Below are 17213 nucleotides of genomic sequence, written 5' to 3' on the forward strand. Positions count from 1 at the left end.
AGTAATTTATTTCCAATCTCATTGTCTTTGCACTGGACACTTCTCATGTGTGGAATGAATCTCAGCTTGTGTCACATTCTCCTTAAAACCTTTCTTGATTCTATCAGCCCTGCCTCTAGAATTACTTTAAATCTAATTGTTACATAACTTTACATACCCCCCCCCCCCACACAGAATGTAGGCTCCTTGAGGGCAACAAGTGTTTTATTTCTGCCTTTGTATCCTCAATGCTAAGCACATTGTTGATTGATATCATGTGTAACATCTTCTAAATTTTCAGTCACCCCTGTACATAATATAATCTCATATAGCTGTAAATTATACATTATTAAATGGCAAATGTTAGAGTCCTCTGATACATATAATATTCTTATTTTTAATAATGCTAATTTTAATGATCTCAATTATCTGTGTAATGGCCAGTGAAGTATATTCAATTCCCTCTGGATTAAGTGTTTACCTTCTTTAAGAACTGAAGCATTCACCTTCTTTCACAGGCAAAGATTGATAGATAGATAGATAGATAGATAGATAGATAGATAGATAGATAGATAGATAGTAGGGACATTAATTTTTTAAAAATCCTTAATTAAAAAAGTTTTATTGGGCTCAGAGAAATGATGTGGTATGCATGAGGATGCTTTCTTAGATGTTTCAGGCAAGTTTTCATGAATAACGAATGAATGTTAACAATAGATTTATTGATGTGGGGAACATATATATGAATTTTGACCTATCCAGAGAAAGAGACATTAGAAAAATATGTAGACAATTTGTTAAGAATTGTTGTTCAGTGGTAAAAAATACTACTTTAAAACTAGATGCCCGAAATGGGACTCTATGGACCTCGAAGAATTAAGGAGAGTAGCAGTCTACGTTTATAAGGGCCATACAAAAAGACACGAGAAAACAGTAAATCAGTGGAAGACTTACAGAAAGAAATTGAAATGTTAAAAAGAAAACTGAAAAACCAGGGAGAGACCATAGTCCCTTTGCAGGAATCCACAAACAAATCAATAGCATGCCGTTACTGTGGAAAAAGAGGCCATGTAATGATGGTCTGTAAGAACTGGCTACGGGGAAAAAAGAAATAATAACTTTAGAAATAACTATAATAATGATCATAGAAATAAAAACTTTAGAACTGATAGAAATAACTATAATGACTATAGGAATCAAGATTTTAGAAATCAAAATTATAGAAAGAGAAATTTGAAAAATGGCAGTGCTCAAACGGAGACAAAAGAACATACACAACAAAATACCAAACAGTATATAAAAAATCGTCCAAAAAACCCTTCATGTGGGGCAGAAGGTGGTGCCTCTCAAACTCTATTGATTTTGTTGATATTAACCCTTTTCAGTTTTGTCTCCCCTCCAAAATAGTAGCAAAGAAAAAGAAATGGATTTTTTGAATACAGAATCTCTGTGACTGATTATACCTTCTGTTGATAATGAATAATTGACTATATTGATTGTATTTAACTATTGATTATGATAAGACTTCCTTATTGATGGATCTGTACTATTTTATTGCACTTTGTGCCATACAGTATTTAAAAATTGTTTTCCTTTTTTTCTCTCATTTTTTGCATTTAAAACACATGTAATTGTATTGAAAAGATTTTCTTTTAACTATTTATGATTTTTGCAATAAGCTAAGATATCCATTTGCTTAGCATATGAATGCATACCCCCAAAGCTTTAGACTATGGAAACCTGCCATTTATTGATAAATGTTATGGGACTATTATTAATGATTGTGTCTGATTCTAGGAAATGGGGAAAAAAAGGAGCACAGACTTTATCTACATAGTGCCACAGAAGCACAGATTTAACCTGAAAAGTGCCAAAAGAGCACACAGGTCAAAAAGAAACCAATCCATGTGGGATTGATGAACTTCTATGCCAATATGAAAGGACTTGAACCTAGTGTGAGACTCGAGGTTCTGGTGCTTGACAGAGGACTCCTTGAACCACACTCCTTTTAAAATACTTTCTATGAAAGTACATAACAATTGGCTAATCTGGCTGCCCTATACCTGAGAAATGATGAAATATCAGACCAGGGAATGACACTTCCCTTTTTAAATAGAAATCTAGTCTTTTTTTTCTCTCTTAAGATATGGCAAATTCCTATAGTATTGTAGACAATATTACTGCATTTTTTTCCTACAGAATTGTGGGACAGAAATTTACTTCAATTGGACCCTAATAACAGAGGCCTGTTATGAATTTATTATTTTTTTAATTCAGAAATTTGATATACAGAATTTTTTATATTTTAATTTGGATTTTTGATTTTTTATTTTTCTAAAAAGGCTTAATTATTTCCTCTATTTTTGTTTTATGTTTTTGGATTTTTCTTTTGATAATTGACACGTACACCCATAACTCAACCACTTTAAGCTGATCTGAGTGTTGATAACACCCTCTTCAGGGGGCATTGCATTGTATTTTTATTTTAAAAATCCAAGATTTAAAATTTTGTTTGAGAAGAATTTCAGGAAAAGAAGTTTGCTAACTCCTTGAATCCAGAAAATGAACTCATTGAAGAAAAATGCTTGCAGAACCTACACTGCATCAAGAAGATCCAGGGGCAGCTGGGTAGCTCAGTGGATTGAGAGCCAGGTCTAGAGACAGAAGGTCCTAGGTTCAAATCTGGCCTCAGACACTTCCCAGTTGTGTGACTCCTAGGCAAGTCACTTGACCCCCACTGCCTATCCCTTACCATGGGGGCAACTGGGTGGCTCGGTGGATTGAGAGTCAGGCCTAGAGATGGGAGGTCCTAGATTCAAATATGGCCCCAGACACTTCCCAGCTGTGTGATCCTGGGCAAGTCACTTGACCCTCATTGCCTAGCCCTTACCACTCACTCTTCTGCCTCGGAGCCAATACACAGTATTGACACCAAGACAGAAGGTAAGGGTTTTATTTAAAAAAAAAAAAAAAGAAGAAGATCCAGAATGAACTTTTGGGTGCAACTGATTGAACGCATGGGGATTGAACATTTATTGTAAATGTACACTTTTATGCCAAAAGGGGAGTGACCCCTAATTTGGCTTTTTTTCAATGCGCCTAGCAAAACATTGGTTTGGCTTTCTCTCTTTTCTATTTCCCTCTTATCTCTAACTATGGGGAGACAAGTCTCCCAATGATCATCAGGGGGATTCTGAATCTTGGATTTGGTTATCTCTTGATTGTAACAATGAAGGTACTTAGCTCTTCCTTGATAGTGAAGATAAAATTGTAATCCCTGGTCTATTTTTAGATTTTTAATCCCTAAAAGTGTTAACTCAGTATTTAAAGTAGATACACCCATTTTAACCACAAGAAGGTGTGAACTAACTACAAAAAGGTGCAAACTAACCACAAAAAGGTGTGAACACTGATTTCATACATTGAGTGGGAGGTCTGTGACCCACATGTGAAAGAGTGGGCAGTCCTAGATAGGAGCATCTGCTGTGATTGGTAGATGTAAAATTTAGGGGAGGTGACAAAAGAGAAAAAGGTTTTAAATAGAGGAAACAGAGGTACACAAAGTTGGATGGATCGATAGATAAAGATTCAGTCACTCGTGCTTGGAGTGAAGAAGAGGCATGAAGAGGAGAGACTGGAAGAGACACTCAGAGTTGGAGTAAAGACAGACACCTGAGGAGAGACTGGAAGACAGGCAAATGGACTTGGAGTGAAGACACTTGGCTGTGGAACTGGACGGTCACCATGGTAAGTGAAAGGCTGACTTAGTTTCCTTGCCTTTCTAGAGGTGTGAACCTCCGAGAAAGGTCCATCGTCTTGAGACTCCTTTCCCCTGGCTGGGGCTTAGAAGTTCTACCTGGCTCAGAGGAAGCCTGAGTCTGTCTGTCTCTCTTCCCTAATATCTTCCCTCTACTGTAAAATAAACTATCATAAATTACATTTTACTTTAGTAATTCATTTTGGGATATAGAAATTAAATCCCTGGTGACCACCTATTAAAAATTCAGACCAACCATAATAAAATTTAACAAGCCAATGAGCAATTCCACTGGGTTTTCTTTGTAACTTTTCTAAGAAGTCTTACAAAATAAGCTTTGATGTTTATTCTCTAAAGTATCAGGAGTTTCTTCAAAGTTGTCCTTGAGATAGTTAAAATTAAACTTTACTAGGCAAGCTCCCTGCCTTCTGGTAACAGTTGCCTCTTGTGGATGCCAAGTGTGTTCTAAAACCAAACTGATCCCTAGGACCTACCATCAGATCAGAAAGGCTCTTTATCAACTCAGCTCACTGTATGCTGACCAGTCAGCACTATCTAAACTAAAGGACAAACTAAAGGTAAACTAGAGAGCAGGGATTGTTTCATTTTTGTATTTATATGTTGCATTTTTACACTGTATTTCCCAAAACATAGTATGTTCTGAATAAACACTTGTTGATTATGAGTAGGAACAGTAACAAAGCAAATAATAATAAAAGTAACTTTACCAGTATTATTTTCTATATGATAAATACATATAAATTATGAACTATGTTGATAAACAATGTCAGAAGGCACTTCCTTCCAGAAACAAGAATAAGCCAACTAAAAGACTAGCATATTAGAAAATCTCAGTGATCTATTCCCTGAAATACAACAAAATGGTCCCTTTCTAAGTATAAGTAGACCAGTGACTATCTAATTGTGAACCTATCATGACTATATAAGTACTTATGGAAATTGTTCATATTCAAAAGTCCATTTGCCCCAGAGATATACTTCTGCGTTTGCCAAATATTTCTCTCTTGCTTTGGTTTGAAACAATGTAGTGATTTTTTTAAGCCAACTGCTACCTGGCTTGTCTAAATTGCAATCGTGCACATCTTCTTTCCATGATGTTACAAAGCACAAAAAGTAATTAAAGAAAATTATTCAAAGACATATTTTTCTTAACTTCCTAGTATTTTCTTTGATGATCACAAAAGCCTTTCCTAGATATCTAAGTGAAATGTCGGAGTATATTTTATGTTCTATTCAATAAACTTGACTAGCTCCCTATGTCCTCTTAAGAGAAAAATAAAAGCTCCTCCATTTGGTTTTTAAAACCCTTAAAAACCTGGCCTTAACTAATCTTTTCAACCTCATTATACATAATTCTCCTGCTAGTATCTTATGATTTAGCTAAATTGGACTCCATTCTATTCATGCCTTTGCATGGCCATGACTTCTTCTCTCTCTTCCATCTCCCAGAATCCTTGAGTATTACCTCCTCATAACACTCTTTTAAAAATATCCTTACTATTCTTAGAATCTAAGAGCAATTGGGGTTAAGTAACTTGCCAAAGGGTCACAACAGTTAGGAAGTCTCTGAGGCCATATTTGAACCTAGGACCTCCTTTCTCTAGGCTTGGCATTCTACCCACTAAGCCACTTAGTACCCCCTACATAAAGCTCTTCTTGCTGCTAACTACTAATGCCCTTTCCCCCTAACAACTCTGTATTTACTTTATGTTTATTTGAAGATGGTGCTTTCAACATATTGTATACTAGAGAGAAGGATTATTGTTGGTTTTTTTCCAAATCTCTACTGTATTTTTAAATTCTATCCTCAAACATACAGATACTTAATAATTACAGTAAAAATGGCAATTCCAAACATAAGTTTGATACTAGCATTATTTTGTAGACTTGAGTATAAAGTGACAATATACAGTTATTGGTAGGGTTACAAATAAACAAAAATGTCATTCTTTCCATTAGCATGGTCTAGTATTCTCACTTGATATCTTATATGATTTTTCTTTTTTTGCACAGCACAAAGAACTAAATTAATTTAGCTGGCTAAATCAAAGAGTTTCTGAAAAAAATTCAAGAAATTAAGAAAATGATGTCAACTTTCATCTTAATCAGAATAATTGCCTGAAAATCTTAAATAGTCATTATAATGTATATATGGTTGCCACAGAATCACAGAATGATAGAGCTAGAAGAACCTTTCACATGAGAGATTCCCAAGTTGGCAACTGAAGAATTGCAGCAAGATATCCACAAATCCCTAAACAAATGAAATTCTTCTATTGGAAAATAAATGTCTTCTAAAAATATGTATTATATTTCAAGCATTACTGCAATTCATAAAATCTAAAATCATTGAAAAGCTTTCCTGAATTCAGACTAAAAAAAAAAATTAAACCTGCTATGTTGATAATGCCATTTCTGATACCTTTCTAGTTTAACTTTACTAAATTGTGATAAAAATTTTAAGTTTTAACTATTAAGTTTAATTTTTTTTCCTCCAAGGAAGAAAATTACTATATTTAGTCCATATTTAAAAATAGACTATAGATTCCACTATCAGAGTCACAATGAAACATTTTTTTAAAAGTTAATCTAAAATTATTTAACTGCCTAATAAAGTAGCCTTTAAAAGCATCAAAAGCTAAATTCTCCCTGTAACAGGATAAAAAGTAAATAACAAAAGCTGAAAGAATATTTAAACTCATTAGGAAAGGTCATCATTGCAATACTACAAATAGATATTTTTAATATTAATGGGGTTTTAGCCTAGGTCCACTTGTATTTGTATATGTATAGTGCAGCAAAAATAGCACAGAATAGGCAATAATACCTGCATCAGAAAGTACATATATGCCATCTTAGGCTGATGGATCTAATTTAATTTAAAGTATTTTATGAAGCCAGGAACATATGAAACTAATGACACAGTATTTCAATTTCATTTTAGCTATGCAGTTTCTAAAATCTAATGAAATAAAATTCAGCTGGAAGAGAGGACATACAGAAATAAAAGTGGCTTTGTAAATTGTTATTATTGTCAATAACAGTTAGCACTACTGTTATATATTCCTTATACCATTTCTTTAGATTCCTGGCATTTGGTCATGGCTCACCTCTTTATCCATACTTTCTAAATCCTCTTTACAAAGTGTGTATAGCGGCATTGTCTCAGACATACTTGGCTGTCGTTTTCTTCTGGATGGACCAGGCTGCTCTTCTTCATCTTGACTGGCTGGCAATTCTTCTTCAAACATCTGTTGTTGATGTGGTTGAACAACTCTGAAAAAATTTCACAGGTCCCATATGAGGAAAAATAGTCTGAAGTGTATCATTTTAGCAATGAATTAGATTCCTGACTCTTGGAAGTTCACAAGTAAAGAAATACCAATACAATGAAATCATTTAGTATAGCAAAAAATCCATAAAGTTTCAAAACATTTTCTCACTTGGTTGCTGCCTTTCATTATTTATTTGTAATTCTGTTTTCTCAAAAGGACTTAAAAAAAATCTCACTAAAAAATCCTACCTTGTCACATGTAAAACCCAGTGGAATTGTGCGTCGGTTATGGGGAGGGGTGGAGGGGAGGGGAGGGAAAGAATATGATTCTTGTAACCAAGAAATAATGCTCTAAATTGACTAATTAAATAAAATTTTCAAAAAAAAGAAAAAAGCCTACCCTGAAAACAAAACAACAACAACAACAACAACAACAAATCTTATAAATATTAGATTTCAAGACAAAGAACCTATGATCAAATTCTACCTCTAAGAGAGGGTAGGTGTTTCAGTGCCAGGCCTGGAATCAGGAGGACCTCTATTCAAAGCTGGCCTCAGACACTTCCTGGTTGTATGATCCTAAGCAAGTCACTTAAAGTCACTGTCTGGCCTTTACTGCTCTTCTGCCTTGGAATCAATACTTATATTGATTATAAGTCAGAAGGTAAGAGTGTTAGTTTTTAAAAAAATCTATCTCTGCCACTTGATACATGTGAGACATTGGGCAAATCATTCTATCTCTCCAGGCTTCAGTTTCTCTATAAAATAAGTAAAATCTGAAAATAAGAGATTTGTGCATATATTACTTCAAAAGTTCCTTCCACTTGTATCCTTCCACATGATTCTTAATCATGACAACACTTCCCTCACTTCCTGAAATGACCTATAGAATTCATGGTTCAACAAAATGGCAAAAACCAAATTGAAAGACTTGTCTTACACAGATTTCCCCCCATCATCACTTGTGATGATGGCTTATTTAAGTTTAAAGAAGAAGCAATTAGTCAACGTAGTTTTATAAATAATAAATGTTATATGATCTGCTTTAAAAATTGAAAACCTCAAACCTTTAGCTACAACACTTGTTAGTCAATAATTTCCAGAGGGGACATTTCTATTTTCAACTTAATGGACTATTTGTTCTCTGTCTACTCTATTGAGAAAGGATGCTTTAGCCCATCAAAATACCACTTGATGAATGTGGATAAATATTATGTAATATTTATTCTCATTTCCAAGACTAATAATACTTATTTTAAAATAGAAAAAGATCACTCTAAAAACTGGAGTTCTTAATGAAAACAGCAAACTAAATTATTAAGTTAACATAGAAAAATCAAGTAATTACTCCTTTTCAAACAATTGATAGAATATTGGTTTCAACAACAGGAGTTTATACTAGCAGTCAAATTAGCTTATAATGTACTCTATTTACATACACCCCAGTCCTGGGATAACAAGTTGGCTTCCAGCCTTATTTAACCTGGACTGAGCAAAGTACACAATTTAGGGATATTGCTCAGTTCACAGTTTCCCTGACAAGAAAATAATTTTCCCATCTAGAACAGGTTGAATATTTGAATAAAAACAAAAGGACAGTCAATAGTAATGAACTGCTGAAGAAGTAAAAACTCTCAATGTGGAAGTAGCAATAAGTGATCAATGAAAAAACATTTAAGTTAACTAACATAAGTTCTTTTAAGAGCTCTTTCTTGCTTCTCCTGATATTTCTCTCCTCATTAACTGTGCTTCATTCTCTTTCTATATTTCTTCTCCTCTCTTCTGTTTCCCCCCTGTTTATGAAATGTACTTTTAATTTATTAATTTTATGGTTCCAATAAACTTCAAAAGATGAGCTGAACAGTCAATGTATCTCTTTAAAAATAAATTGCTTTTTAGTTCCAAATAAGTTCTTGGGTCCTCCCATCCATTCAGTGAGTCTTGATAGGGGGAAAAAAAGATTCTTCACTCTTCTGCCATTACCATTAAAGTGGAAGGGGGCCAATTACCTTTTATTGTTTTTCATGTAAAACTGCCATCATCTAGTGGGCTAAACTCACAAACCAATGCTATGCTATAAAATACATCATTTTTCAGTCACTATATACAAAAAAGATAGGCAACACCCTATCTTATACTCTAAATATAAATGAAGAGGATTAATTAAAAACATATCCAGGACTTATAAACAGTCCAGAGAAGGCAAATGCCAAGAAGGCATTTCTGTCATTGTGAAGAAAAGAACTAATCCTTGTTTCTTTATTACCTCTGTGTGTGTGTGTGTGTGTGTGTGTGTGTGTTTGGAGCAGTGTTTTTTGGGGAGGGAGAGTAGATAGCAACTTGGAAACAATATCGATGCCATCTGGATGGGGATATTATTTTCCTAGGCTATTTACATCCTATAGACAGGTTGTATATCTCTATTCTGCTGTCTTTTAGATAAAAGGAAAATGTATGGAAATATGATTTCCCCCTAAAATCAGTAATAAGTAGAATTTACATTTAAAACTGAAGTTCTAAGTATCAGATTGTCATTAAAATATTTTCTTAGTCAATAAGAATTAAGAATTAAAATTGCTGACTAGTGAAAATAGGAGCCAGTAAAGTGACAGCAATTAAAAAATATATGTATTTAAATGGAATCAAGTTCTAGAGCCTTGGAAATCTCAAATGCAAATAGATCATATTCTTCAAAAAATTTCAACATGGAGTTTTGTGCTTTTATATATATTGTCTCATTAGATCCCCAAGTCAACCTATGAATTAGGTAACACAGGTTTTAAGTCCTATTTTAGAGATGAGAAAACCGAACCTCAGAGAGGTTGAGACTTGCTCAAAGCCACAGAACTGAGAGAAATAAATTTGAAAAAAATTCTAGTATTTATCTGCCAGGGGAAATGAAATAAAGAAATAGTTAGGAGGAGGCAAAACTAGGACATAATGTTGCACAGGCTATCTGCCTACCCATATTAAAACATAATTAGGAAAAAACAAATAAAAATGCCTATAGATAACATTACATTATAAAATTAATTCAATATGAGCATGCAGGAAGAGATCCTTATGTATGGAATTGTGTCCTTCGTTTCAGTGGAATCTGACATTGCTGTTCTAAGAGCGACAGTCAAAGAAATGAATGAAAATACATTTAAGCACTTATTGTGTCCCAAGCACTGGGGCTACAAATAAAAAGTGAAATGTCTCAATGGGTTCATACTCTAATTGGAGGAGACAATATATAAGTGGGGGGGGGGGTGAGAGGAGAGAGACAGACAGAGAGAGACAGACAGAGACATACAGGCAGAGAAAGACAGACAGAAAGAAAGAGAGAGAGAGAGTGAGAGAGCAGGGCAGATGGTAAGAATGAGAAGGTCTTTGAAAGCTGTACCAAGGGAAATGATACGGTCTGGTAGTCAGTTACTTATCTCTCTGTGAAAGGAACAAGGTTGCTGATTTCTACTTCATCCAAGCCTTGTAACTTGTCAAATATCCCTGAGGAAAATACAGGGTGCCCCTACCTCTCTATGGAGGTGAGGGTGAGGGGGTGCCATCTTGCTTGCTAGCCATCCTAGATGAGCTTGATGATGGCTTAGGGCTAAGAGGAGACTGAAAAATATGGAAAATTGCATAAATAAACTGGAGGGGAACTTATATGACATGGAAAATAATTTTGGAATATAGCATTCTACAATTGTATGGGACATTTCACTTTTTTATTACAACAACCCTCTGGGTTAGGTATCTTTTTGAACAATGCAGAAACTGTGGTTCAATGTACTTATTTCTTCCAGTTGACTTTACTTATCTGTTGCAGGAGAGGGATCCGAAGGAAGAGGGAAAAGGGGAGGGAAAAAAATAGAAAATAAAACTTCAGAAGGGAACAAATAGCAAATTTTTCACTGCTAAATTAAATATTTCAAAAAATAAATTGTATATGATGGAAGTCCACAGTTTCATCTATAAACTTCTTTTTTTGTTCTTTGCATATTGGAATATTTCTGTTTGCAGATAATTAAGTTATTCTCAGAAAAGATAAGGTCTTTGTCAAGGTTGTGTAGCCAATAATCAGAGGAACCGGAATTAAAAGTTGGGCTTTTGGGGGGCAGCTAGGTGGCTCAGTGAAATGAGAGTCAGGCCCAGAGACAGGAAGTCCTAGGTTCAAATCTGACCTCAGACACTTCCCAGCTGTGTAACCCTGGGCAAGTCACTTAACCCCCACTGCCAAGCTCTTACCACTCTTCTGCCTTGGAACAGCATTGATTCCAAGATGGAAGGTAAAGGTTTATTAAAAAAAAAGAAAGAAAGAAATTGTCCTCTTTTCTAATGTAAGACATGCTTGCCAGTAAAAGTTCTCCATATAATGTAAAAATAATTACTTTAACATATGTCATGGTTAACAAATATATTAATACCTAACCCATACAATGCAAAACTGGTTGAAAAGAAAATGAGCATGTCTTACATTCCTTTAAAGAGCAATTCACACCACTTTAGAGAAATGCAAATGAAAACAACTCTGTGAGGCCACTTCACATCTATGAGATTGGCTGACATGACAGAAAAGAAAAATAACAAATGCTGATAGGGATGTGGAAAAATTGGCACACTAATTCTGGTAGAGTTGTGAACTGATCCAACCATTCTGGAAAGACAAAGGGCTATAAAACTACATACACTGACTCAACAAAATCACTACTAGGTTTGTATCTCAAAAAGACCAAAAAAAAAAAATTAGAAATTGAACTCTGGGAGTTATCCAATGGTCTCCCTGAGGGTGAGGGCTTGTTCTGTCTAGATATGATGATCTGGTCAAGTAATGGAGATGAGAAGTACTGTGTACTCAGGCCCATGTGCATAGGCATCACAGTGTTCTGCCACAGCACGGAGGTGGAGGTTCGTTTACTATGTAGGGTTTCAAGTACATACTTCTTTGGCACACAATCAATTTTCAACATATGCGGTTCCAAGGAACTTAACAACAAGACACATAGCCTAAGGAGATAGTCAACAGAACATTGTTGCTATAAATGAATGACATAGACAGGGTGATCTAGAAGTTAGTTCTCCCTGATCTAGGAGAATCATTGTTACTTTTGGTCAGCTTTCACAATCAATCACAATTACTTAGGAGATGGGTAACAAAACATTTTGTAGCTAGGTACAAAGTTAGAGGGCAATTTAATGACAGACCAGATTTGGGGTTTTCCTCAATTTTTCTTGTTTTACTTTAAAGCACCTGGCAATGTTGCCTGGTTTCTGTCCATAAATAGAATTCAGTGGAGTGTGTCTTGAAGGTGATTGATGTTCTTGGCTTTGCCCAGCTGATAATGGGAGTGAATGTAGCTCTGTAGAGAAGGAAAGGAGGGGGACAATGGGTAGTGATCTTTAGGTTTTATTTCTGTAAATGTAATCTTTTAGGGTAATAGTCGGGGGGGGGGGGAATTAAGGTGGGATATAGTTTTTATTGATCCTATTAGTATTTGCTCTCATATTATTTCTCCAGTATTGGGGAGGGAATAATAATCATAACAAGTACATTAGTTAGGAAACTTGGAGAGAGAGAAGTCACAGAGGGGGATCAGTGGGGGGGCCTCATTTGGGGGTTGCCTTGCAGACCCCATTTCCCCAGACTGTGACCTTGTCAGCCAGTGTGGGTATTATGGCTTCCAGCAATTGAGGGGTTGCCCATCAACTAGGAATGACTGAACAAGTTGTGGTATGTAATAGTGGATACTACTGTGCTATAAGAAATGATGAGCAGGATGATTTCTGAGAAATCTAAGAAGACTTGTATTAACTGATTAACTAAAAAAATGAGAACAAGAACATTGTACAAAGGAACAGAAATATTGTAAAAATGATCAACTGCAAAGCTACTCGGATCAAAACAATGATCTAAGACAATTCCAAAGGACTCATGATGAAAAAAATCTATATACCTCCAGAGAGAGAGAGAGAGAGAGAGAGAGAGAGAGAGAGAGAGAGAACTGATGAACTCTAAATGCAGATGGAAGCATACTTTTTTATGTTGTTTAATTTTGTTTGTGTTTTCTTTATCAACAAGGATTATATGGAAATATTTGGTATGACCTCACATGTATAAAAGAAATCAGAAGGCTTGCCCTCTTAAGAAGGGGGTTGGGGTTAGTGAGAAGAGAATTTGGAACTTGACATTTCATAAAAATGATTGTTTGGATAATGTTTTATCATGTAACTGGAAAATATAAAAATAATTTAAGTAAATAAAGAGCATTCAGCAGCATCATTTGAATCAGTTTTTATAAACCACTTTGGACAAAGTGAGAGTAAGATGGAATATGATGAAGCTAACACAGTTTTATTACAGCTTTAATCCCTTGTGCTTCACTAGAAATCACAATGCTACACTTATAGAAAATTATAAGAAAAAAATCAGTGCAAAATAAACAATAGATTTTATCATAGTGATTATAAACAGATTATAGATTATAAACAAGACAAGTAATGTGGGTAGTACAGGGAATATTATTCTTCAAATTCCTTCTAAATCCACTTGCTCTGAAACTTTATCTAATATTTAAAATGCCCGTTCATTATAATTTTCTGGCAGGTAGAATTTTTTTGCATGAGATAAATTAGGAACCATATATGGTCTTTGAATTATCATAAAGAATATTGTATACATGACAAACATAAGATCAATTGTATAGTTTAAATGTAATGTCAGTCATTAAAATGGGCTTATCACAATAACTTGAATGTATAGACATCATATGTAAGGTAAAAGCAAAGGATAAAAAAGACCTGTGATATATAATTGTAGACAGAATTCTCATATTGACATAATCATGAATACAATAAAGTGTCTATCAGGAAAGACCAAATACAAAGGAAAAAATGTTCATCCTATACTTTGAGAGTAAAATTGGGCTGGCTCAAAACCTTCATAGAAGCACTACTACCATTATTATATAGTAAAAGTCTATGTAGTCTATAGAGAGGACATGTTTAGGAAAAATGTTATAGAGATTGACCTGTCAATTATTTGGAAATTCAGGGTATGCTACTTCTGTATTTTGTTTTGTCAGGAAGTCCCTTGTGCCAGGAAGTTGTGAAAAGAATTAATCATTCATTAAAAATTTATTAAAAGTGCCAACTATGTTCTAGGAGATGCCAAGTCCTGGAGAACTTACAGATAAATGTATTGTGTTTTATAACCTGGACCATAAAAGCAGGATCCTATCTTTTATGAGTATAAAACTCAATAAATTTACGAAGGTCAGGTCCTTCCTTTTTTGATCCCCTCAACCAGTTAAAATGCTCCAGGGTTCCAAATGCCTAGGCTAGAGGGAGCACTTAATGGATGCTTCTTGTTTGACTACTCTCCACCACAACAGAATAATAATTCAAATGAACATCTCACTAAAGATAGTGGTAATTTTAAAACCACAAAATGATGTAAATCAAACTTGCAAATCAGTAAGATAAAACTTATACAATATGCCAAACTTCTTGTGTGAATTTCATCCCTAATTGTAAAAATTTTTATCACAAGAGATTTCCAATAACTGAAACATTTGCCACTTTATAGCATTTCACTTGGAAATGAACTAATGCTTTTCACATGTAAATTATACACATTTTAGAACAAATCTGCTGTTATCTGCTGCTGTATTATTAGTGCTATCCAAGTTGAACACATTGTCTTATTTTTTACTTTAATTCAAGTTCAGCATACCATCTGCAAGTCTGTTTTCAGACAACACTTAATTATTTTCTCTCATGCACCTTTTTAATTCTAGTTTATTGCAGCCCTCCTCCCCGCCCCCCCCGTACAGCTAAGTGATTCAAATGCTTTTTTTCCTTCATTAAGCTATATATTTCCCATATGGTTTTATGACAATATATCTATTCCTTGATATTTATTTTGACCAAAGCAAATGTTCATGTTTTACGCTAGAAATAACATAAATTAATTTATTTTAAAATTTTCAACTAAACTATACATTTAATTCAAATCTCACAAATGCTTTCAAATGATAATATAAAGCACCATAAGAGTAACAAATTAGAAAACAAAATTTCCTAAGTATTACATTTTATAGACATATGATGGTCTTAAACTGCCAATGTATTTCCATGATTCAAAATATAAAATACTGAATAAAGCTCATCTCTATGCTTAAAAAACAAACAAACAATATTGGGGAAAACACTCAAAGATTCACATTTGAATGCCCCTCTCTATTGATGTAACTCACCACCTCTCTGAACTTTAGATTTTAAAACATTCTTTATCAGGAACTTAAGCAAACAAAAGTATTTCAATGTATAAGGGATAAAAAAAGATTAGAAATACAACCAAAATGTATGGTCTCAAATATATATAAAGGGTATATTAAAGTTAACCAAGTAGCAATAAAATTGCAGTTTGTGCTTCCTTCTGAACTTTTTTCTTCTTCTGTGTATATTTAAAGGTTTCATTGATGGCTCTTTTTTTTTCCCTTTTCATCTCTATTATCTACTCTCTCTTACCCCCATGTAACAAATAAAATCAAACAAAACACATTGACACAGTTGCAATTACTGAAAACATGTCACATGAGGCACCTTTGATATACATCCTCCTACCAACGATGTTACAGTTGATACTTCATCATCAGTCTTCTCAAATCAGGACTGATCATGGCACTGATTAAAGATCTAAAAATTTTAAGTATTTTTTACGAACTACTACCACTCTTTATTACTTCATCACATGGTAATCAATCTTCTATTAAACTACCAAACTAAGCTAATGTGATACTTGGAAGACAAAAATAAAGTCCATTTCTAAGGTTATATTAAAATCCATTCCACTTTTATAGAGCTAATGTATGCTGAACTCTACTGGTATATGCTTTAAGAATAAGACACATGCCAAGATGATGCATGGCAGGGCATATACTGACAAGAAGAAACCAAAAACTAAACACATCATCAGAATAATTTTAAAAGTTCGAAATAATAATAAGAAAATTTGAGATGTGGTGGTCAATAAGGTAAAATTTTATTTTCTACTTAGATACAACTTATTGCATACACAAAATATATATTTTCATGATTAATCTAAATAAAAAGTGTTCTATCTTTGCAATGCAAACTGATAGTAACATTTTTGTTTCTGAAACAAAGTATTCTTCTTTTTGAGTCCCCTTTGTGCTCCTTTATCCAGAAACAAATCATATTTGGACTTTCAAAGTCTACTTTTAAGAAACTATATCTTATTTACCATAGGTCTCTAACATTTGTATTAGCTAGGGTAGACTTTAGGTGTGGGCTCAAAAAAGGCTGTAAAAAAGAAGCTAAACTGACTTGGTCATAGTCATACTAATAATAAGTAAAAGATTTGGAACTAAAACACAGATTTTCCAAATCACCTAGGATTCTTTCCATTACATCATATCAACTTTGCTACAGATGCTTCCTCTACTACAATTTACCAAGTATCATTCAAAAGCAAATCTAGTATATTTCCTTTTCTTTGATTAATCTTGAAATTGTTTAAGAAGCAGCTATTTATATTATACACACACATAGACATGTATTTGTTTTAACTACATAGAATTCCATATGTACATATATATACACACATATATGAAATATATAAATATATATATGGAATTCCATGTGGTGAAATGCCCCTTTCTGTATGTATGTATATATATATTTTTTTATTTATTTACACATATGGAATACCATGTAGTTAAATCCCATATATGTATATTATAAACACATACATACACACTTATCTATGCCTATATATGTAGAGTATCTACACACACACACACACACACACACACACACACACACACACACACACACACTCTATATATGATTTTGGAGTAAGGAATTTGATTCACATGGTTAAATTCCATTATAACGGACAGTCTGAAAATTTGATCAATTTTGTGTATTTATAGCTCAGTTTCATAATATAAAGGGTATCAAGATAGTCAAAATAAATTTTTTTAAAGTATGGAATTCTAATTAGAAATCTCTCAATAGCATTTCATCTATCTGGTAAAGATTTTTATACTTTTTGCTTCTTCATTAATTCCTCCATGCACTCTAGACAAAAGAGAACAAACCTATTCCCTATGGGATCCCTGGTATCTTCCACCAAATATACATTTTATACAACACTTTTTGGGGAGGGGGAAT

At 33.9% G+C, this 17213-nt stretch overlaps 1 protein-coding gene across 3 annotated transcripts in view; it reads right to left on the reverse strand.

The window, feature by feature from the left end:
* Positions 1-17213, reverse strand: part of CTDP1 (CTD phosphatase subunit 1) — a 155612-nt gene that overhangs the window by 66701 nt on the left and 71698 nt on the right. For 2 of the 3 annotated variants that reach the window (XM_056823542.1, XM_007487822.3), the window contains exon 11: positions 6868-7033. The exons of the other annotated variant lie outside the window; for it this stretch is intronic. In XM_056823542.1, the coding sequence (XP_056679520.1) occupies positions 6868-7033 (166 nt within the window). The remainder of the gene's footprint in view (positions 1-6867; positions 7034-17213) is intronic. 3 annotated transcript variants of the gene reach the window in all.

This window comes from Monodelphis domestica, chromosome 3 (genome assembly GCF_027887165.1).
Source record: "Monodelphis domestica isolate mMonDom1 chromosome 3, mMonDom1.pri, whole genome shotgun sequence".
NCBI lineage: Eukaryota > Metazoa > Chordata > Mammalia > Didelphimorphia > Didelphidae > Monodelphis > Monodelphis domestica.